The sequence below is a fragment of the Pelobates fuscus genome, chromosome 3, assembly GCF_036172605.1.
Source record: "Pelobates fuscus isolate aPelFus1 chromosome 3, aPelFus1.pri, whole genome shotgun sequence".
In the NCBI taxonomy this organism is placed as follows: Eukaryota; Metazoa; Chordata; class Amphibia; order Anura; family Pelobatidae; genus Pelobates; species Pelobates fuscus.
The window spans coordinates 223916597-223939102 of record NC_086319.1 but is presented as its reverse complement, the minus strand read 5'-3'; the positions used below and the strand labels follow the sequence as shown (position 1 = coordinate 223939102).

The window sequence follows — 22506 nt, the reverse complement described above, 5'->3', positions numbered from 1 at the left end:
TTTAGCTTTGCCAGGATTTTTGCATTCTTTTCTATATTAATTTGATTGATTTGGTCTTTAATCACCTTGATCCCCTCTGATTTAAGTCTAGAGGGATTCGTCTTGTTTTTTTTCACTTGTTCAGCCAAATTATTGTAGAGAGGAATTAAATCCATACTTTTGTTTCTATTTAGATGTGCTTCTAAACTTATTAAATTACCCCTCATTGTAGCTTTAAAAGAGCACCAGTTGTTAGCATGTGAGGTATCATTAGGCCTATTAGTTTCAAAAAAGCATTCCATCTGTGTTCTAAGCAAGTCTAGATTTAATTTGTTATAAAGTAAATGATCTTTTAATCTCCATGTAGCTTTATTGGTTTTATTCCACTGGTCTCTCATTGTCCAGATATTAATGCTGTGATCGGACCAGGTATTATCCCTAATTTCAATCTTCTCTAGATTTTCTAAGGCTATTGCATTACCCCATACCATATCGATCCGCGAATATGAATAGTGTACTCTAGAAAAAAAAGTATAATCTTGTCTCTCTGGAAAAGTAGATCTCCATAGATCAAAATAATCAAATTCATTCATTACTCTATTTAACGATTTGGCCATTCTTGTTACGGAACCATTCACTTTTAAATCCTTAGCTAGCTTCTTATCCAAGCTTGGGTCCAAAACGCAATTAAAGTCTCCTGCGATAATACACACCCCAGTTTTTATAGATTCAACTTGTTCTAATATATCTCTTAGTGTAGTAACTGGAAGGGCATTAGGCAGGTATATATTGACTAACGTATATTTAATTTCGTTTAGCTTACAGACAAGAATCAAAAATCTAGCTTCGATGTCAACATATTGATAAATTAATTCGAATTTCACGGAGCTTGCCACTATTATGGCCACCCCCCTTTTCTTCCTGTCGTTAAGGGAAGCTTGGAATACATATGGAAATTTAGTCCCTCCCCATTTTACCTTGTCTATCAGCCTCCAGTGTGTCTCTTGTAAGAACCCTACCTCTACGTTTTGATTCTTAAAAAAGTCATATACCAGAGTTTTTTTCACTCGTAAGTTTAAGCCCTGAGTGTTTACTGAAATCATTTTAACCATATTCTTTACCAGAATCTCCCAGTGCTCTCATCGGCATGCTTACATACTTCTCAACATTTACCCTAACAATAATTATACAGTCATACTCTTCTGTTCTGGTAATGAACCAGAAAAAACAGATTGGCCTCGCAACCCGCCCAAGAACCTTGGTGGGTGGAGCCATTCTCTCGAAAGTGGGTTAGAGACGAAAAAACCCTCCTAACGGTATTAGTGTCTCAACATGGACACATGGCCGGGGTGAGGAACCCTGGCCTGAGGGGAAAAACTACTTCCTCTTTTCTCCCTCTCCCTTATATTCTCTGAAAAACCATGTATTTTGACGTTAGAGAGAAGAGAGAGGGAGGGGAGAGGGAGACGGAGAGAAGAGAGGAAGAAAAAAAAAAAAAAAAAACATCTATGTATATTAATCCCTATAATTATGAGTTGTGCTTGTATCTACTGTTACACATAATAGTTTAAGAATCCTTCACTATCCTATACCATCAAAAAGTATTAATCCCTGTTCTTTCTTTTCAAATCGTGAGTTGTGCTTGTATCTATTGTTACACATATTTTAGAAAATCCTTCCTTATCCTATATTTCTTAATACCCCCAAAAAAAAAAAAACCCATATATATTAATCCCTTATCTTTCTTGTCCGAATTGTGAGCTATACTTGTGTCTACTAATACACAAAATGTTACAAAGATCCTTCCTTATCCTGTGTTTATTAACCCCGTCATAAGTTTATTACGATGGATCCCCTTCTCCCCCCCTCCTACCCTCCTCTTAGCTTACTATTACCAGTCAAGTGATGCTATAGGCATTGAGTGATACAAACAAGTGTCTATGTAGAAGAGAAATCAGGGAAAAAAAAAAAAAACCATATTTATATTAATCTCTATTCTTTCTCTTTTAAATTTTAAGTTATGGATTTATCTACTGTTACACATAATATTTTAAGAGTCCTTCCTTGTCCTATACCAAAAAAATATTAATCCCTATTCTTTCAAATTGTGAATTATACTTGTGCCTATTGTTACCCATAATATTTTAGGGATCCATCCTTAACTTATATTCAATACCAAAAAAAAAAAAAAAAAAAAAAAATATATATATTAATCCCGGTGCTTTCATTTTCCGATTGTGAGTTATTCCAGTGTCTACTACTACACCTAATGTTTCAGAAATCCTTCCTTATTCTATGTGTCTTAATATCATCGAAAATATTTACATACATAATTCCCCAATCCCGCCCCTCCCCCCAACCCTCCTCTTGGCCTTTCTATTACCAATCAAGTAATACTATAGGCTTTAGATGGTACAGGAGTCTATGAAGGAGAAGAAAAAAAAAATAAAAAAAAAGGGAAAAAGTCCTTGTTTTATTATGGGCTTCTTTCCAAACCTCTTCATGGGTTAGTTATGGGTATTTCAAGTATATTTAGTTGTTCCATCCAGACCTTCAGTGCTTCTTTTGAGGCAAAATTAACAATTTTTCCATTCCAAGACACTCTTAATAGAGAGGGAAATCCCCATCTGTAGCCTATGTTCTTCTGTCTTAAAATGGGCAGCAATTCTTGGAAGCTTTTCCTCCACATTCTTGTTGAGTATGATAAGTCTTGGAATATCGATAAATTCTTGAATTTGTCTTCTAATATAGGATTATTCCTCATCGCCATCATAACTTTTTCTTTTGTTTGGTGTGAATGAAATTTAACCAATACATCTCTTATAAATGTCTCCGGAGCATTATGGGGTCTAGGTAGTCGATGTCGGCGATCCATTAAATAATCGTGTGAAATTCCGCCTGGAATTAAATTTTGAAAAAATTCCATCAGGAAGTTGTCCAAATTCTCATTGGAGATTTCTTCTGGGATGTGTCGGATTCTAATATTTGATCTTCTGGATCTGTCTTCCATGTCGCTAACTTTAGCTTCCAATGTTCCTATTTTATTTTTCATCATAATAATCTCTTCTTGACAGAGTTTATATTTGTTGTCTAACTTAGTAAAGTTATCCTCCATAGTTACTAATTTAGCTTGTATCGTTTTAAATTCTTGTTTTAGTTCTTTCGTATTTGCGGCCATATCATCAGCTAATGTTCTGGAGAATTTTTCCAAGTTTTTGGTGAGAATATCTTCCGTCATAGTGGTAGACGTTTGTGTCTCTTTAATTAGACTAAAATTCATTTCTGCATTTTCATCTGTATTTTCTTGTGTAATTTTTGTCTTATGTTGAGATGGGGAAAAGTACCCTTTTGTCAGGTGGTAAGTCTCTTTTATCTTTTTTCCTCCGCTCTTCCTGAGCTTTTTTAGAAGCCATGCTGGAGAGAGAAAAAAAAAAACCTTTGCTTTCTTCTTAATTTTCTCCTTCTGATTCCTTGATTTCTTTTTCCTTGATTTCTGTTTTCTGTAACTGTAAATCTTCCTTTGGAACAGAATCAATCCTTATTGTATAGAGTAAACCATGCATATATTGTTCTCTGGGATTCCTCAAGGCTTTCTCTAAATCATGATCTTAGGGCCTCAGTTCATATTTTGCTTTCTTTGGACTGTATCCTTGTCAACCCCATTAAAGTTCTTTGGATTATGTTGTCTTCTGCCCCTTTAACAAATCCGTCCACCCATCCGCTGTGTCTGGGCTTTCTCCGGGCGTTATCTAAATTGTACCCTATCTGCCCCTTTAACGTTTTCAATTATTTGGCGATTTCCGCCGTTTATTGTTTTCTGGGGAGTCTAGGGAGTCTCTGAATGCCCACACATCCCTCCATTAATCTCCTCTGCACTCGCAGGGTCTTCACAATCCTAGTATCTCCCTTTCTTGCCCTTTTCCCCTTCTGTCTCCTTCCTCCACCTTCCTCCCGTCTCTCTCCTCTCCCCCTCTGGTCTCCCTCCTCTTCCTTCTGTTCTCCAGCCCCACGTTCAATTTTTCTTTAGTACATAAATTATATAAATTGTCTTTGCTGTTGTTCCTACCTTCGCCCCCGGAGTCAAGCTCTGAACCCAGACCTCGTCCAGCCCCTCTTCACTGCTTTGGCTTTGCGCCAAAAATCTCCCGCTTTTCAATATCTGGCCGACCTTCCGAGCGGTCCAAGACACCCGGAGGGGAAAAAAGGTAAGGAGTCTGCTTGTGTTGCGGAATAGGGTGGACGTGGAGTAGATGGTGGACGTGGAGTAGATGGTGGGTATGCTGGAGGGCAGAGAGCAGGGAGTATGGAGTAGGGAGAAGGCTGCTTCCGCCGTGGCTGCTACTGCTTCAGACGCTTCCGAAGCTCCCCTCGGTCAGGCATTCCGACCCCGCCTCCTGACGTCAACGTGTTACGTCATACGTCTCCGCCCATCCCCAGATGGTTCTTAAAGGGCCATACACACCCAATAAAAGTCCATAAGTTTTCAGGGGCACAATCTCCCAGGGGCCATAGTCATGAGGAAGGAGGCTGGCAAATGGGCTTCTCCACAACCCAGGGAAGCAGGGCAATTTGTCATTTAAAGGGCCAGTTACAAATGGCAGTTTGTAACAGTAAGTAACCTGGGCGCTCCAGGGCTCAAAGCCGTTACGGCGTTCTATGCCGCCGCAACGGCTTTAAAGCCCACTTAAAGCGGGACTGCATAGAACGCCGTAAGGGCGTTAACGGGTTAAGAAGTTAAAGCACTTTGTTTACGTACCTGAAGCCACACCACCCACATTTGAGACTCACAAAGTCTTCCTACACACTTCTGATAAAGAGACCCAATATTTAAACTTCCTTTATTGCAGGTGTGTTTAACCCCTTAAGGACCAAACTTCTGGAATTAAAGGGAATCATGACATGTCATGTGTCCTTAAAGGGAAACTCCAGTGCCAGTCTCCCTTCCACCCACCAATCCCCAGTTACTGATTACGTCGGCCGGTGGGCGAGACTGATCCCGCCCACTGACCGAGGAGACCTAATGCGCATGTGCGGCAATGCCACGCATGCGCGGCAATGCCACGCATGCGCGGCAATGCCACACATGCGCATTAGCGCTCCCCATAGGAAAGCATTGAAAAAGATTTTCAATGCTTTCCTATGGGGAAATGAGCGACGCTCTAGCAAGGAAAATCCTTGCTATAAAATCAGGAAGTGACCTCTAGTGGCTGTCAAGTAGACAGCCACTAGAGGTGGAGTTAACCCTGCAAGGTAATTATTGCAGTTCATAAAAAACTGCAATAATTACACTTGCCGGGTTAGGAGTAGTGAGAGTTGGCACCCAGACCACTCCAATGAGCAGAAGTGGTCTGGGTGCCTGGAGTGTCCCTTTAAGGGGTTAAAAGGACACTATAGGCACCTAAACCCCTTAATCTAATTTAAGTGGTCTAGGTGCAGTGTGTGTCATTTAAATGCCTTTTCAAAGTTTACATTGCTACCTTATGTCATCTCTAGATGCTGTGACTCTAACAGCCACTAGAGGGACTTCCTGCAAAAATTGCTGGACCTACATTCTGCGCCTCCCAACATTGCATTGAGATGCTGAACGCACCCCATAGAAATACATTGACTCAATGCTTCCCTATGCTGATTGGTTGAAGCACGCAAACTAGTCTCCAAGTGGATTGACTGAGATCATCAGTAATTATAATCTTAGCCATGGCGAGACCGGTGGGGCAAGGGAATAAAGTTAATTAAATCTCTTTATTTAGTTTCTTTGGGTCACCAAACAGGTAGGCTAACACTCTAGCATTAAGAATACACATGTAAAGAGATTCTATAGTGTAAGAGTTGTATGCCTTACACTATAGTGCCCTCTGTTCTCCCCCTCGCTCATGCCATCCTACCTCCGCCGACTCATTCAATACTTCCTCATGGGGATGTTACGAATGCTGGATGTCTTCACGCAGATTGTGACTATGTTCAGCAACAGTTAAGCCACCTAAAGTACATTCGGATCCAGGAATTGCCTCTAGTGGCGGTCTTAGTTCTGCAAGGTAATCATGGCAGTTTCTCTAAAAATGTAATGATTTACGTTGCAGGACTAAGTGGGATAGGGACACTGCACCCAGACCCATTCAGTGAGATTAAGTAGTCTGGGTGCCTATAGTGTCCCTTTAATTTTGTCCAACTTTGGATGGAATTCACTGCTTGAATAACAGTTGACTTACAGTGTCCATTAAATTCAAAATCTCCCCAAAAACTTGGATTCTGCATATTTGTGCCACTCTAAACTCTGTGTACGCCTCCAACACAATGAGTTATACACGCGCTGCAAACGTAAAACACCATTTCATATTCTCGGTTATTGTGAAAAAAGTGAACAGTTCACTAATTTTGAGGAAAAGAAACAAACAAAATACTATAAGTAATAAACAGGAGTGGACTAAAATGACTCACATGATGATTGGAAACGAAATTCCTAAGTGTTTCTGGTAGAACATATAATTTACACCCTAGTAGAGTAAAGGCTTGCTAGAACATTCACACAGGGCTCCAGCCATTCACACAGGGCTCCAGCCATTCACACAGGGCTCCAGCCATTCACACAGTGGAGGACCATGCTGTACCATAGGCCTTTCCTATACCGCAGCTGGGGGATTGGTGCTCGGTGTGGGCTGTGTGCATGGAGGGCACGGTGTGTACCTGCACTCAGGGTCCCGGTGACCGCGGTGATGTCCTCAGGCTTGGCCTCTAGAAGCATGGTGCCGGCTATAGGAAGCACCACGGTGCACAGCAGGAACCTTCTTCACCCGGCACTGACGGACAAAGCCGCATGGAAGCAAGGCAGGCACTTCCGGGTCACCAGCGTGTCACAGCCAAACTCTCCCGTGTAGCAGCACAGTGCGTGTCTGAGCGAGCCGCACTCCGAGCTCCGACCTGCCACACTCAGGGCAGCAGTGACCGTGATAAACATGTACTGACTGCTGCTACAGCGGGATAAGGCTTATACAGGGATTTATTCACTAAACGGCGAACTGTATTGGTTTATACAACGATTAACGTAATTTAGATTCATGTGTTATAGCTGGAGGTGGAGATATTTTTTTTTTCAAAATCAGATCTTATGGCATATATTTTTCCATTCGGATTTTAATTCATCACAATTCAAAAATGAGTGAGTGAAAAACACAGTCAGGAAAGGAACTAAACTTAAAGGAATAATAGAATGGAATGCCCATAAACCTTAACAGGGCAGTGGAATGCCCATAGGCAATAATAGAACAGAATGGAATGCCTATGAGGAATAATGGAAACAAAATATTTGAATTAGAGGCAAAACTAGGGTTGCCATATGTCTGGACTGCCGTAGACATGACCTCTTTTTTAGGGCAATGTTCATGTCTTGGGGGGGATTCCAGACTTTGTCAGGCTTTTTACGCTGGCGCCAGCGTCTGTAAGCAACATTGGTGCAGACGTCACTACGTGTTGTCAATGTCAATATGCAGCGCAGAGTCGTCGACCTGACTCAAGCCACTACACCCTCTTTGCTGTCGCTGAGGAGATGTAGAGCTTTTTTTCCGTCGTAGCAACTACGTCAGGCCACCATGTTCCTGCTGCCTTCACGTCTTCACTTATCTCCAGTTCTCCACTGACATGATGCAATAGGGGGATAGAAAGAGGGAGGAGAGGGGTCTGGCAGGGGTATATAATAAAAGTGCAGGTTTTAGGGGGTGGCGGGAATCTATGCAGAGAGGAGGCTAGCAAAAGTAGGGCCAGCTCAGGTGTGGCAAATGCAATAACTGCAAAACTAATCAATTTAGTTGCCATTAGCTGTAAAAAGCAATAATTTGCTGCCTAACAGCGGTTCAAGTATTATTTAGTTGCCATCAGCTGGAAAAAGCAATAATTTGCTGCCTGACAGTGGCACTAGTACCAGCACTACCAGTTACAACAGCTGAAAAATAAATATTTTGAGGGGTGTTTGACAGTGTTACAAGCAGTACATTAACAAAAAAATCGATAATTCCAAAACCATGATGAAATGAAAGTGTAATTTCTTTTTCTTTTATTTAAATACTTTTTTTTAATTGGTTCTCTTTGGGGAAAAATTCCCTAAGGAGTATACACCCTGTTCCAAATTAAATATTTAGTTTTTCAGTTTAACTCATGGATGGCATTGTGGCTCAGGGCTCTTTTGATCACTGAAGACAATCTCAGACACCTATGATAATCAGATTGCCAGGAGAGCCCAATTTAAGGAAAAACTACTAAAGGAGGGTGTTCCACATTATTAAGCAGAGCACCATTTTCATGCAATATAGGGAAGAAATAGGATCTCTCTGCTGCCGAAAAGAGTGAAATAGTTCAATGCCTTGGACGAGGTATGAAAACATTAGATATTTCATGAAAACTTAAGCGTGATCATTGTACTATTAAGAGATTGGTGGCTGATTCAGAGCACTAACGGGTTCGTGCAGACAAAGGCACATTGAGGAAGATTTCTGCCAGATCCATGCATCGGATCAAGAGAGCAGCTGCTAAAATACCATTACATAGCAGCAAACAGATATTTTAAGCTGCTGGTGCCTCTGGAGTCCCACGGACATCAAGGTGTAGAGCCCTCCAGAGTCTTGCAACTGTGCATAAACCTTCTATTCGGCCACCACTAACCAATGCTCACAAGCAGAAACGGCTGCATTGGACAGAAAAATACATGAAGACTAATTTTCAAACAGTCCTTTTCACTGATGAGTGCCGTGCAACCCTGGATGGTCCAGATGGATGGAGTAGTGGATGGTTGGTGGACGGCCATCCTGTTCCAACAAGGCTGCGACATCAGAAAGGCGGTGGTGGAGTCATGTTTTGGGCCCAGAATCATGAGAAGAGAGCTGGTTGGCCCCTTTAGGGTCCCCGAAGGTGTAAAGATGACCTCTGCAAAGTATGTGGAGTTTCTGACTGACCACTTTCTTCCCTGGTACAGAAGGAAGTACTATGCTTTCCGTAATAAAATCATCTTCATGCATGACAATGCACAAAAGCATGAGTTCTTGTTTGATGTGTGTTTATATATGTTAAGAGTTGTTTTTTTGTAAACCTTGGGATGGCATTTATTGTGGTCTTTGATCTTGCACCAGGCCTAGACCATAAAACATCTAGATAGCCATCACCAGAGCTGGACACAAGGAATTTCTTAGAGTGGGCAATAGACTGCCAGACCAACCCCCTCTGATCCCCCCAGGGGTCTGCCCACTGAGAAATAACTAGTTTAGATATATAATGAGGGTGCTGGACTATCCAGAGTGCAGTATTCATTTTTCTTTTTGTCAGTAACTTCTAGGAGATCAATACCATCTAAGAATCCCACAAGAACTCTATATAGGGTAAATATATGTAAGGAATTTCTTGTGTTTTCTCCTATTTTATTTTATGTACTGTTTTGCAATTTGTTATCTGTATGTCATGTATTTCTGTATTTTGGACTCAGCACTGTGAATCTTTTTTTGTCAGATTAAATGTTTAATTAATCAGCTTGTGTCTCTACGAGCTTGTGTTTTCTACGAGCTTTACTCTCCAGAGAGCTCAGGTAAAAACGTTACCAAAAAGGGTTAATTATAAGTGTTTGATTAGTAAAAGTAGAACTGTGATTCTATAATTCTCCTGTGTGTGGGGTAACCTAAGACGCCCGGGTTTAAAAGTCTTGGTGGTGGCAGTAAATTGTGTACTAGGGGGTTAGTGTAGAAGGGATTGCAGGGGTTAATTGAGTGGTTGCTGGGACTAGCAACAGGTAACCAGGGGTCTGGTGTCATTAACCCTGTCACTTCCACACTCTCCCCACTGTCTCGGCTGGGCCTATAGCCCACGCTCGTGACAGAATACCTCTGCATCAATGGCTGCTATGGGGATAAAAGGAGAGAAAGTCATGGTGTGGCCTCCATCCTCCCCTGACCTTAATCCTATTGAGAACCTTGGGAGCATCCTCAAGCAAAAGATCTATGAGGGTGGGAGGCAGTTTACATCCAAACAGCAGCTCTGGAAGGCTATTCTGACATCTTGCAAACAAATTCAAGCAGAAACTGCCCAAAAACTCACAAGTTCAATGGATGCAAGACTTGTGAATCTGCTATCAAATAAGGGGTCCTATGTTAAAATGTAACGTGACCTGTTAAAATGTTTAAAAAGTTAAAATGTTGTTATAAGTTTGCTTGAAATAGCTTTTGATTTCAGTAAATATGCCGCAAACACAACAAATGACAATCTTCAGTTCTTTACAACCTATAAAGTGTTTTGAAACTTACTGTGCGTAATAATTTGGAACAGTGCATTGTATGTTTTTTATGTTTAAACAAAAATACTGTTATTAGGTTTGTTCAATAAAATTTGTACTCTTAAGAGCTGATAACACGAGGATTGTGCTGACTGTTATTTACATCAATTATTTAGGTAAATGAGAAAAATATCATTTGCATAATAATTTGGAACAGGGTGTATATACAGTGTGGACAACATAAAACCAAAACATACATTACATTAGAGATAAACACACAAAGAAAAAAAATATAACATTTATCTAATTGGCTGCCAGCAAGGTACAAGGGAAATCTCAAAATTCAACTTACCATAATGTAAGGGACTATGATGACAACGTTTTTTGTGCTTGTTCTAAAACATTATTAGATATGGAGTTTGATTTCCCCTCTGCTTCCACATGCCATTTTCTCCCATTTTCCATCTCTAGCTGCCATAGCAGTTGATTAGAGAAAGCGGACTTTAAAAAAGCGAGTTTCTGTTTCCATGCTCTTACGGTCAAAATTTTAGCTGCCGCACACAAATGGATTATTAAATAAACTTGTTCTTTTGAGTATTTTGACTAATTCAAATTCAATAATCCGATTAGTGGAAAACTCTTTATGTTTAACCTTAGGGCACTTTTAGTAAAATCAAAGGCCCAGAACCATAAGGTGTGAACTTGTTTACAGTCCCAAAATATGTGCATATAGGAACCTGTTTCATTTTCACACTTTCCAGCATTTATTGTTTGTATTTGGAAACTTTTTAGCAAATTTTACTGGAACATAATACCATCTATTTATGCACTTAAACACTTAAAGTGCATTTCTATTAGTGAGAGGTCATGGATATTCTTAGAAAAACTGGAAAAAGCTGAGTTCCAAGCTCTCTCATCTATTAGTTGCTGAAGTTATTTTTCCCAGATATTAATATTTCTATTTTTCTGATCTTTGTTATCCAATGTTTTAATAAAACCTACGCATTTAGCCATTACTTTTTTGTTCTCTTTCTGCAGAAATATTTTTTCTAACATTGATAATATTACATTATCTTACAATAGAACATGTTTACTCAAAAAGCTCTTCACCCGAATATAATTGAATGCCTCTTTTGCCGGAAGCCCATAAGTGTGTTGCAGAACTGATTTTTTTTTTATAGAGCAGTTTTCTATGAGGTGTTACACCATTTGTATTCCTACATTTTTCCAGTGTTCTATCTTTAAGTCCTCTATGTTGTTTTCGATCACTTGAATATTAAAGAACTTCACTATTTTGTTGGATAAATAATTTATTTTTTAATATTATTCCATATTGGTAAAATGTGATTATGTATCATACAGTTATATTTATCAGACATTGTAGTCTTCTTATATTCTAAAGTCCATACTAACATAGATAAGTCTTTACAGTCTACTTGTTTTTCCTCTATTTTAAACCAATCTTCATTGTTAAAGACTGGATTATGCATCTTTTTAATATGATATTTACATAATAATATTGTTGGACAATAGGAAAACCCAATCCCCTCACCTTAGTGTTTTTTTACATTATATCAATATTAATACGTGGAATTTTCCCTTTCCACACAAAGTTTCTGAAGCTTCGTTGGATGAGGTCTAACCAGGGAGTTCGGAATTTTAGTGCCAATATTCTGAATAAATAAACCCATTTGGGTAAGATGTATGCCTTAATGATGTTGATTCTGCCATACCATGATATCTCTTTGGTAATCCATTCTTTTAATAGTATAGTCATAGCTCTTAAGTTATCAAGGAACATTCGACTACATTCGACTATTTTTTGATATCTAATGGAATGATTACTCCCAGATAGGTTAAGCTCTTCTTTGAGAAGTCAAAATCATATTTACCACAAATTCTCTCTCGTTCAGGTTTAGTTATGTTGTAAAATAAAGCTACAGTTTTGGTCATATTTAATTTGTAGCCAGAAATATGACAAAATCTATCTAATTTGTCTAATAAATATTTCAGTGATTTGTTTGGACCAGTCAAAAAGACAAAAACATCGTCCACATATAAGAGTATAATTTTGACTGTTGGTGATTTAATGGATACCCCTTTATGTCTTTGTTTTCTCATTTTTTTGTGGCAAGTGGTTCAATTGAAATGATGTACAAAATTGGGGAAAGAGGATAGCCTTCTCTGGTTTTATTTTTTAGATCAAACCAATTTGAACATAGATTCAACCCCACAACTTTTGCTGTTGGAACAGTATATATAAATATTATAGCACTAAGCATCCAGTCATCCACACCATATGATTGTAATGTAGTGAACATGTACTCCCATCCAACCCATCATAACCTATTATGTCTATTGTTTGGTTTAGTCTATTCCTTTTTTCATTTGGAATTGGGGGTGGTTTTATATTTTTCAAATAATTATTAATCTCTTTATTTGACACTTTCTTAGGGAGATTATAAAGTTGTTTATAGAAATCAACAAACGCATTGACAATATCTTTTGGGGTCATATAAACTTGGTCGTTAACTTTTATTAAAGAGATTCTTTTAGTGTTTTCTTTTTCAATTTATTTGTGAGAATTTTATCCGCCCTGTTTCCTTTATGATACAATTTCATTTTAAGTCATTCTAATTTTTTAATTGTCATGTCCAGTTCCAACAATTTAATCATACTTGAAATCTTTTCAAGATTTTTTTAATTATGGGAGTATGATTATTTTTAATTTCTTGAGAGAGATTATAGAACTGTATATAACGCTCCGTTAAAGAAGCCCCTCTCGCTTTAATTTGATTAGATTTTAGTTTATTTAAATGTCCTCTGATAGAAGCTTTAAAAGCACACCAGACTGTAGTAAGTGGGGGCTCCTCTGTGGAATTCTCTTGAAAAAAACAGTGTTATTATAGTAGGTATATAGTCTTGATTTGTTAGGTTTTTAAGAATATAGTCATCTAGTCGCCATGTAGTTCTAGGTGCTATTTTTGAGCTGTGGTTTAGATCTGATATAACTAAACTGTGATCTGACCACACATTGTCTTTTATATATATATTTTTCTGGTGTTACCTACTATTGACATGTGGCCTAAAAAAAAGATCAAGACGAGAAAAAGATAGATGTACTTGATGAAAAATCTGTATAATCTTTTTCACAAGTATGATAAACTCTCCATATATCGGCCAGATTTACTTTATACATTACGTTTATACATTTATTTAATTTTAATGATTGTTAAATGGAGTTTTTATCTACTTTATTGGAAGTATTGGATTTTTTATCAAAAAAATGGACTGGATAAACATTTGGTAAATAAACATTTACCAGCGTAAATGGTTGATTATTAATATTGCACACTAATATGATATATCGACCCTCTGTGTCTTTACTCTGATATTTAACTTTTACTTGTATTATAATGGCAACTCCTCTTTTTGTTTTCTGGTAAAGAGGCAGAATATACATGTTTGAATTTATTAGACCACCATTTTTGTTCTTCTTTTGATTTCCAATGAGTTTCATGGATCATTAAAATATCACTTATTTTTTCATTGTTTTTAATACCATTTGTCATTTAAAATTACAGTACAGTCCTTGTACATTTACTGTCATGAATTTAACCATTGTCAAACAAAGTTTAAATTGCATTCCCTGTCCTTTGCTGGCAACCAAATAAACTAACATATATACAAACATAAATACAAAAACGACATGTGTGGGTGTCTTCCTGACGCTCAGGAAAAACATACCACGTTCTAACCCCTCTAAATGGAGGGAGTAAGTGTGACCAGCCTCCCTCAGTTACCTAGGGAAGTGGGACAAACTTCTGAGTCCAACTTATTTCTTGCTTTGTCTTCTTAACTTATTGCGTTCTATCATATTTCTCTTGAAAAACTATTACTATCTCTTATAAACAACTTGTGATTTTTCCTCTACTTTTCTTCCTATAGCTTTTGTGTTAAATCCATTACAATATGTGCTATTCTAACAAAGTGAAAATTTCAGTGGAAACCTCATATGTTACCAGCACAATCTTTTGGCTGACTTATCACTGCAAATTTGATACCATCTTCATTATAATCCCGTTAAATTTTTTTGTCATTTAATATTCGTATAATGCGGCATTTAACAAATGTAAATTCTTCTGATTTAATCTCACAACCATATCTTGTGTCTATGTGTATTACAGATAAACTAAAACTTATTTTCTTATTCGTGTGATAATTTGTTTTACCTCCTAATGTGTGTTAATAGTAAACTATCTATATTATAGTAGTTGGTCCCATCATTGCACAAAAAAAAAAAATTACTTATCCCTTTTCTGGGGCAGTCTATCTTATTCTTTGGTTTGATAGAGTCTATTCTGACCAGGATTTTAAACCTTCTGGCGTATGGAATATTAATCTTTTGCCTTCCCGAATATTTTTTTTGTCTAATCAGCTGCAGAGAGTCCATGAAAGTTTTCCTGCGTGTTCTTGTCTGATATGAGAGATCCGACAAAAACAGCACGTTTTTACATTTATCGGTCTTCGCTTTATTGTTTCTTGTCTCCTTTAGGATATTTTCTTTAAATAGATAAGATTGAAAGTTAGCGATGACGCATATTTTTCATCATGCTTGGTTTACGAAGGCGATGTATTCTTTCAATTGTCGGATTGGACTCAATATCTTCTACACCAACTTCCTTAAAGTATTGGATTAAATAATCTCTTAAATGCTCCTGACTGATTTCCTCTGGGACGTTCCTGAAATGTAAATTGTTTCTTCTTGCATGGTCTTCTAGCGCTTATAATTTTAGGTCTTGTTTGTTTACTCTTAAGAGAAGGGAATCATACTTGTTTTGTAAACTCAGTCGTTTTGTTTCTTTTTATTGTAAATTTTCTTCAAGATTTTTCATTTTTTCTGATAAAATCCCAATTTCTGTCTTGATCTACAAGGTGCTGTTGTTGATTTCTGATTTTAATTCTTGTAGAGCTTTTTCAAAGCATCTTTCCACAAAATCATAAAATGTAGTATGCACTTCTTGATTCGATTCAATATTCATGGAATCATCTATTTCTTTGAGATCTATAATTTGTGAGGCTTTATTTGCTTGTGGAGAGAAAAATATCATTAGCTGTGACACATTTTTTTGTTTTTTCTTCGTCCTTCTCTTTCTTAGAAGCTTTGTTGTTAGTTTTTTTAGAAGCCATTTCTTGCTCTGTTTAGTAGACTTTCTTTCATCTAAAGTTGTCTTCCTTTTCCATTTTTTTCTTCTTTTCGCCCTTCTTCCCCTACCTCTAGTGCTTCCTCTCGTTAAAAGTATTCTTTTCTCCCTTTTCTTTCAGCTTAATTTCTAATCCTGAAACCATTTTAACCCTGGAGCACATGCATACTTAGATGGATTTGTCTGTGTTTGCGGTGTTTCAAATGGCCGTTATGCCCTGAGACACTCGCGGACTTGGGTGATTTTCCCCTTAGCTATATTGCCGTTAGGGCACTCCGTCACTCAAAGCACTTGGCTATCGGAGACTCTAGTCACTAACTCCTCTCCCACTCTCCCTGCTTCACTTCACGCTCAACCGCTAGCCCCGCCTCTCACAGCGTGCGTCACATTATCACGCTGTCCCAATAAAGGTCATGAAAGTGTAATTTCAATGAAGAACTAAATACCAAATTTAAGAGGTTTAAAAAGGGATGAGACGAATGGGAAGTCAAATGTACAGTGTGTAAACCTAGAACCTTTGTTTCTGTGGCAAACAAAGGTATTGCTGATTAAAAACCTCACATAAAAACTGAGAAGCACATGAAGGCAATTCGAGGAGAGAGTTCTTCAACAAAAATGCTAAATTACTTTGTAGGAGTAGGTAGTAAATCTGAAGAAAAAGTTTCTATAGCTGAAGGTATTTTTGCTTTCCATACAGTTAAGCATCACAATAGTTCTAAACAGTGGCGTACATACAACCCATGGGGCCCCGGTGCGAAAACTGATCCGTGGGCCCCCCCCCCCCCCCCTTACTCTGCGCGAACTGGCGGTGGGCACCTGGTCAGAGGGGTCACAGGGCTACCCCTGCGACCGCGGTATGTACGCCAGTGCATGCAGATAGACATACACTTAAAGGACCACTACGGACACCCAGATCACATCAGCTCAATGAAGTGGTCTGGGTGCCAGGTCCCTCTAGTTTTAACCCTGCAGCTGAAAACATAGCAGTTTCAGAAAAACTGCTATGTTTCACTGAGGGTTAATCCAGCCTCTAGTGGCTGTCTCATTGACAGCTGCTAGAGGAGCTTCTGCGATTCTCACTGTGAAAATCACAGTGAGAAGACGCTGAACGTCCATAGGAAAGCATTGAGTAATGCTTTCCTATGGGAGGTTTGCATGCGCATTCGGAACTGAGTGGCGGAGAGATCCCCAGCTCCAAGGGTGTCTGGCGCTGGAGAGAGGTAAGTGCTTAAGACATACACACTCTCATGAACAGATGCATACACACTAGCTAACAGACACACACACTCAGTGACAGACATACACACTCACTCACTTACAAAACACAGACTCACTAACAGACACACAGAGTAACACACTCACTGACACACTAACACACACACACTCTAACACTAACAGACACACACACTCTCTAACACACACACACTCTAACACTAACAGACACACACTAACACACACACACACACACACTCACTAACACACGCACACACTCACTAACACACACACACTCACTAAAACTAACAGACACACACTCTCTAACACACTAACACACACTCACTCACTAACACACACTCACTCACTAACACACACTCACTCAATAACACACACACACACACTCACTAACACACACACACTCACTAACACTCACACACACACACTCACTTACACTTACTAACTCTCACTCACACACACACACACACTAACACTCACACACACTAACACACACTTTTTTTTTTATTTAATCCCCCCAGCCTCCCTACCTTTAGAAGTGCTGCGGGGATTCCCTGGGGTCCAGTGGTGGTGCTGCTGGGCGGGTTATCTGGCTGGCGGGCGCGCGAGGGAGCACTTTCCCCTGAGTGCTCCCTCTTCAGCTCCCTCGCGCGCCGCGTACTGATACCGGAGCCGGAAGATGACGTCATCTTCCGGCTCCGGTATCAGTGCAGTGCGCGAGGGAGCTGAAGAGGGAGCACTCAGGGGAAAGTGCTCCCTTGCGCGCCCGCCAGCCCGGTGATACCACGGCCAGCCTCTGGGGGCCCTGAGGTGGCCGGCTCCTGGGCCCCCCAGGGGAAGAGGCTGGCCACAGTGGGTACATACCGGGTCGCATACCTGGTATGTACGCCACTGGTTCTAAATCAATGGATTGTACATCCATTTTGTTAAAGAGCACATTTCCTGACTGAAGCAGCTAGCACATTTTCCAGTGCTAGAACAAAAACAGAAGCAATTGTTAAAGGGACACTACTGTCCCAGGTCCCTTAACCCTGCAAAGGTAATTATTGCAGTATTTAAGAAACCCAATCTCTAGTGGCTGTCTACCAGACAGCCGAAAGAGGGTTATCCAGGCTCCTAGGCGACATCAATCGTTACCCAAAACCCCATAGGAAAGTATTGTATAATGCTTTCCTATGGGGAAATCCTAATGCAAGCACAGCCATCGCTGAGCATCTGCATCAGGTCTCTCCTGCCAGCTGATGTCGGCGGGGGAGGTGCAAAGGTGAACCCGAGCCAGCGCCGAGGGACACCTGTGCTAGACCCAGGTAGGTGACAGAAGTGGTTTTTAACCCCTTCTGCAACAAAGGGGGAGGGCCACAGGGAGGGGGAAGTTTGTTTTCTGGCACCATAGTTTCACTTTAATAAAATTGTGTTGAAGCAACTTTGAAGGCATTTATAGAATATTATATTGTTTACTGCTGAGTTGCTACAGATGGGAGCAATCATGGGACATTCAAATTATTTCCAATAATAATTCAATATTTTGACTGGAAAAAAGGTGGTATGCAGTCAAAGTGAATTGAAGTGTGAAACATGCCAGATAAATCAGCAGACACCATTTCATCATATGTAAAAGAAACTCTTGAAAAACAAGTTTGAGTAAAAAGTGCATTGTATTTACAGGTGATAATTGTAATACCATGTTCGGCAGACAATGTAAATAATGTAAAGACAATGTAAATAATGTTTTTACAAAGTTGAAAATCTTCTTAAAAATAGATTTAAATAATTATATTCATAATGCTGCAGAAAAATAAAATATTGATGTTGAGAATATTATTTTTAAAATATACCAGTTTTTCCATATTTGCACCATCCACTGGAACTACTATCTCAAAAACACAATGAAGGACTTGATCAAAAGAGTGATGACTGTAGCGGAGCCCTAGTCCTAGCAGAGACGTTTCCCTTACCGGCCCCCGGGGCAACCCCAACGAGCAAACAACAGGCTGATGCCTTCTGTGTATCCGCAAACGAGCAGAGCAACCCGTCGGAAAACCGGAGCCTACACCGCCTACCAGGCTACGAGGAGGCTAGCGCAGGAACTCACGGCCCTGAGGGCACAACAGGACGCCTATCTGCAAACGACTACAGCTGTAACTACCGACTACAACATGGGCCGCAAATCCCAGAGACCCACACAGAACACCGGCAGGACCACGCAGGACATAGGAGACCTGCTGCAACGTCCGATGGCACCTAAGATGGCGGCCTCACCGGACCGCACAAATGACTTCCAAGATGAGTGAGAGCAATCCGGAGCTGAACAGGACCAATCAGCAGCTCACCCAACAAGAAAACCACAACCAAACAGGAATAGCCTCACACCGGCTACCAAACAAGATATAGCTAACCTACTCACAGAAATGAGACAAATGCACGCAGCAGATATGGACCTGTTAAAGTCTGAAATGCAGGCAGTTACAGCACGCACTCAAGCCACCGAAGAGGATATCCTAGACCTGACACAAGAGGTAAAGGGGCTAAAAGAACAAATAAAAATAATGCAGACGTCCCAGTCCAATCTCACTATGAAAATGGACCTTGCAGAGGACCGGACTAGACGCACCAACTTAAAATTAAGGGGGATACCAGATAGTGTTGACTCCACAGAACTACCCCATTACCTCAGGCGTCTCACAGCCACGCTCCTGAAGCATGTCCAAGCCAAACAATTTACACTAGATGGCTTCTTCAGGATCAGAAAAGCGAGACAAGACCCAGCTACAGCCACACAAGACGTCATTATCCGGTGCCACTCAGTGGCGGACAAAATCAGACTCCTCACAGCGGTTAGCGGAAAGACACCACTCGCATTCGATTCATCCCACATCACTTTCTACCAGGACTTAACAAGAAACACGCTGTTATGGCGCAGATCCCTGGCCCAAGTGACAAGCCGTCAGCGTGAAGCTAAAATCGAATACAAATAGACTCTACTAAGGACTCTGACCGTAACCAAAAACGTCACCACACACAATCTTTCTTCACTACAAGAGGCAGGACAATTCCTGAGCGCATTGGGGATTTACACCGGACTCTCAGAACAAGAACCTCCCATGACAACACACACCGGGGACCAGGAGAGAACGACCCCATTCATCCCCAGGAACAGAGGGATCCGGAGTGAACTGACCTAAACCGAAAAAAACGTAGTCAGCAAGCAAACAAAGCATTAACATGTTATTGCGTTACCTTTTGTTTCAATATACTGTCAATGTTTATGTATCAGGCATACTCTCCAAGTTCAGTGGTATTTTCTAAAGTGTAGATGAAGTTGGATTAGTGTTAATTTCTATGTAATGACAAGGGGGAATGACAGAACAGAATGCCAATAGAGTATAATGGGAAGCAAGATGTGACTTGAAGTCAGAGCCGTTAGATGTATCAGAAAAAAACCATACAAGACATGCTCTCCAAATTCAGTGGAATGATCTAAAATTGAGATTATGTGGGATTATCATTGTTTTCTATTGAATGACAGTTGAATGACACAATGGAATGGTCATAGGATATAATTGGAAGCAAGATCTAACTTGAGCTCAGAACCATTTAAAATATCAAATAAATCTTTAGAAGTCATACTCTTCAAGTACAGTGGTGCTGTTTAAAACTTTGAGTAAGTGAAGGGTCCTATCATAGTTTTCTATGGTATGAGAGGGGTGAATTAGAGAAGGGAATCCCTATAGAGCATAATGGAAAGTAAAATGTGACTTGGAGTCAGAACCATTTGTCAAATCAAATAATGTATCAGCAGGCATACTGTCCAAATTCAGTAGAATTTTCTAAAGTCTAGATGAAGTGGGATTATCATATTTTTTTATGGAATGGCAAGTGTGAATGAAAGGCAGGAATGACCGTTGAGTATAATGGAAAACCAAAAATGAATTTATTCGCAGGCAAATCTATATTATGTAGCAATTAACCTTTAATAACTACAGGTGTCACCCAAGTAGATAAGCAGGTTGTAAAATGTAAACTACCTAAGATAATAGCTGTTTTCTATTGAATTATAGGTGAATGACACAATGGTGTGCCAATAGAGCATAATGGGAAGCAAAATGTGATTTGGAATCAGAAGCATTTGACATATAAAATACATCTTTAGCAGGAATACTCTCCAGGTTCAGTGGCAATGATTAAAATTTACATTAAGTGGAATTATTATTGTTTTCTATGGAATGACAAAATTTACAGTTTTACTGGGACAAATGTTTGGGTGCAGTGAGAAAATAATTTCTCCTGTAGACAATTCCGCACACCCTGTTGCACGCTCAGTAACAACACAAACATATATATTAATGGTTTGTATATTCTGTAACATGTTTTATTCTTTTTGTGCACAAATCTTATCTTATGCAATCATGGATGGAATACTAAATCCACCCCTACTTTATTTTTCCCCTCCCCTTTTTTTTTTTAAAAAAAAAATGTATAACTTTATTGTTATGTTATACATTCTCCAAGACCAGTTTACAGAGGTAGAAAAGTGGATCGCAAAAAACAAACTCTTCCTGAACACTGACAAAACTGTCACAATGTTTTTTGGAACAGTACCTAAATTACACAAATTACACAATTCCCCGCAGTCCACTCTTTCAAATACTTGGGTATGTTGTTAGACCTCAATCTATCTTTTGGCCTGTACATAGAAAAACGTGCATCTAAACTTTATCCAAAACTAGGTGCCCTGTACAGAAACAAATCCTGCCTAAGCCCTACAGTAAAGGAAAAGATTGTACAGCAAATGCTGATGCCAATCATTGATTATGGGGATGTAGTATATGCATTTGCATCGCAATCCCACATTAATAAACTCAATATATTGTATAACTCGTTCTGCCGATTTGTGCTACAATGTAATTACAGGACTCGCCATTGTGACATGCTAAAATAACTAAACTGTCTGTCGCTGGAATCCAGACGCACCCTTCATCTTTCCAGCCTTGTGTTTAAGAGCTTTTCTGTAGCCCATGGAGCAGCGTAGCTAAGGGGAGTGGGCCTTGACATTGCCAGGAGACAGGCCATCTAGGGGTCAGTGGTTAGGGATGGGCCTAAGGATATGGAGTGGGGTGGAGTTATAAGGGGAGTATAAGTAGTGGCCATTTTAGATCTAAGGATCACTTTTAATCTAAAGTTACACTTACCTGTTATTGTAGCAGGATTTGTGTGGCTTTGTTTCTTCTTTTGTCTCCTCTGCAGGTTGTCAGCAAGATGGAAGATTGGCTGGAAGGAGTCCGGGCTGCTGTGCAGGAGAGGGGTATCGAGTGGCTGAGGGACCATCTTGGAGATGCTCTGCCATCCAGATCAGGAAGCTACCAGGGTCAGAGGCCGGTTAGGAGGACGAGGCCCCCGCAGAGATTGAGCCCCAGCGTGGTTCCGGGTTCCCGGCGTCCGAGGAGCCCCTCTGGAGGTCGTCTGGGCGGCGGTGAGGCTGCTGGCAGGAAGGCCGCAAGTGGAGGAGGTCGCGGGCGCCGTCACAGTGTGGCCGCACGAACACGCCGTCAGGCGAGGCTGGAGCTACAGGCTGCGGGTTCGGGAACCGAATCTGATACTGCCGAACGTTCGGGGAGCGAACGTGAAGGTAGGAGTATCGGCGACCGGACAGAAACTGCCGAACGTTCGGGTGATGAACGTGGAGGTAGGAGATCTGGCAAATGGGCGGAAACTGCCGAACGTTTGGGAGACGAATGTGGAGGTAATACTACTGCCGATCGTTCATTTCCCGGACGGGGAGGTAAAAATACTGCCGGCCGTTCGGCTGCCGAACGTGGAGGCAGCAAAACTGCCGAACGTTCGGTTTTT

The 22506-nt window shown here is 40.2% G+C and overlaps 1 protein-coding gene across 2 annotated transcripts in view; it reads right to left on the bottom strand.

Moving 5' to 3' along the window:
• DNAJC2 (DnaJ heat shock protein family (Hsp40) member C2) overlaps nt 1–6813 on the bottom strand; it is a 30632-nt gene extending 23819 nt beyond the window's left edge. For both annotated transcript variants that reach the window (XM_063448142.1, XM_063448143.1), the window contains exon 1: nt 6664–6813. In XM_063448142.1, the coding sequence (XP_063304212.1) occupies nt 6664–6721 (58 nt within the window). In that variant the 5' untranslated portion in view covers nt 6722–6813. The remainder of the gene's footprint in view (nt 1–6663) is intronic.
• Nucleotides 6814–22506: the final 15693 nt, after the last annotated feature.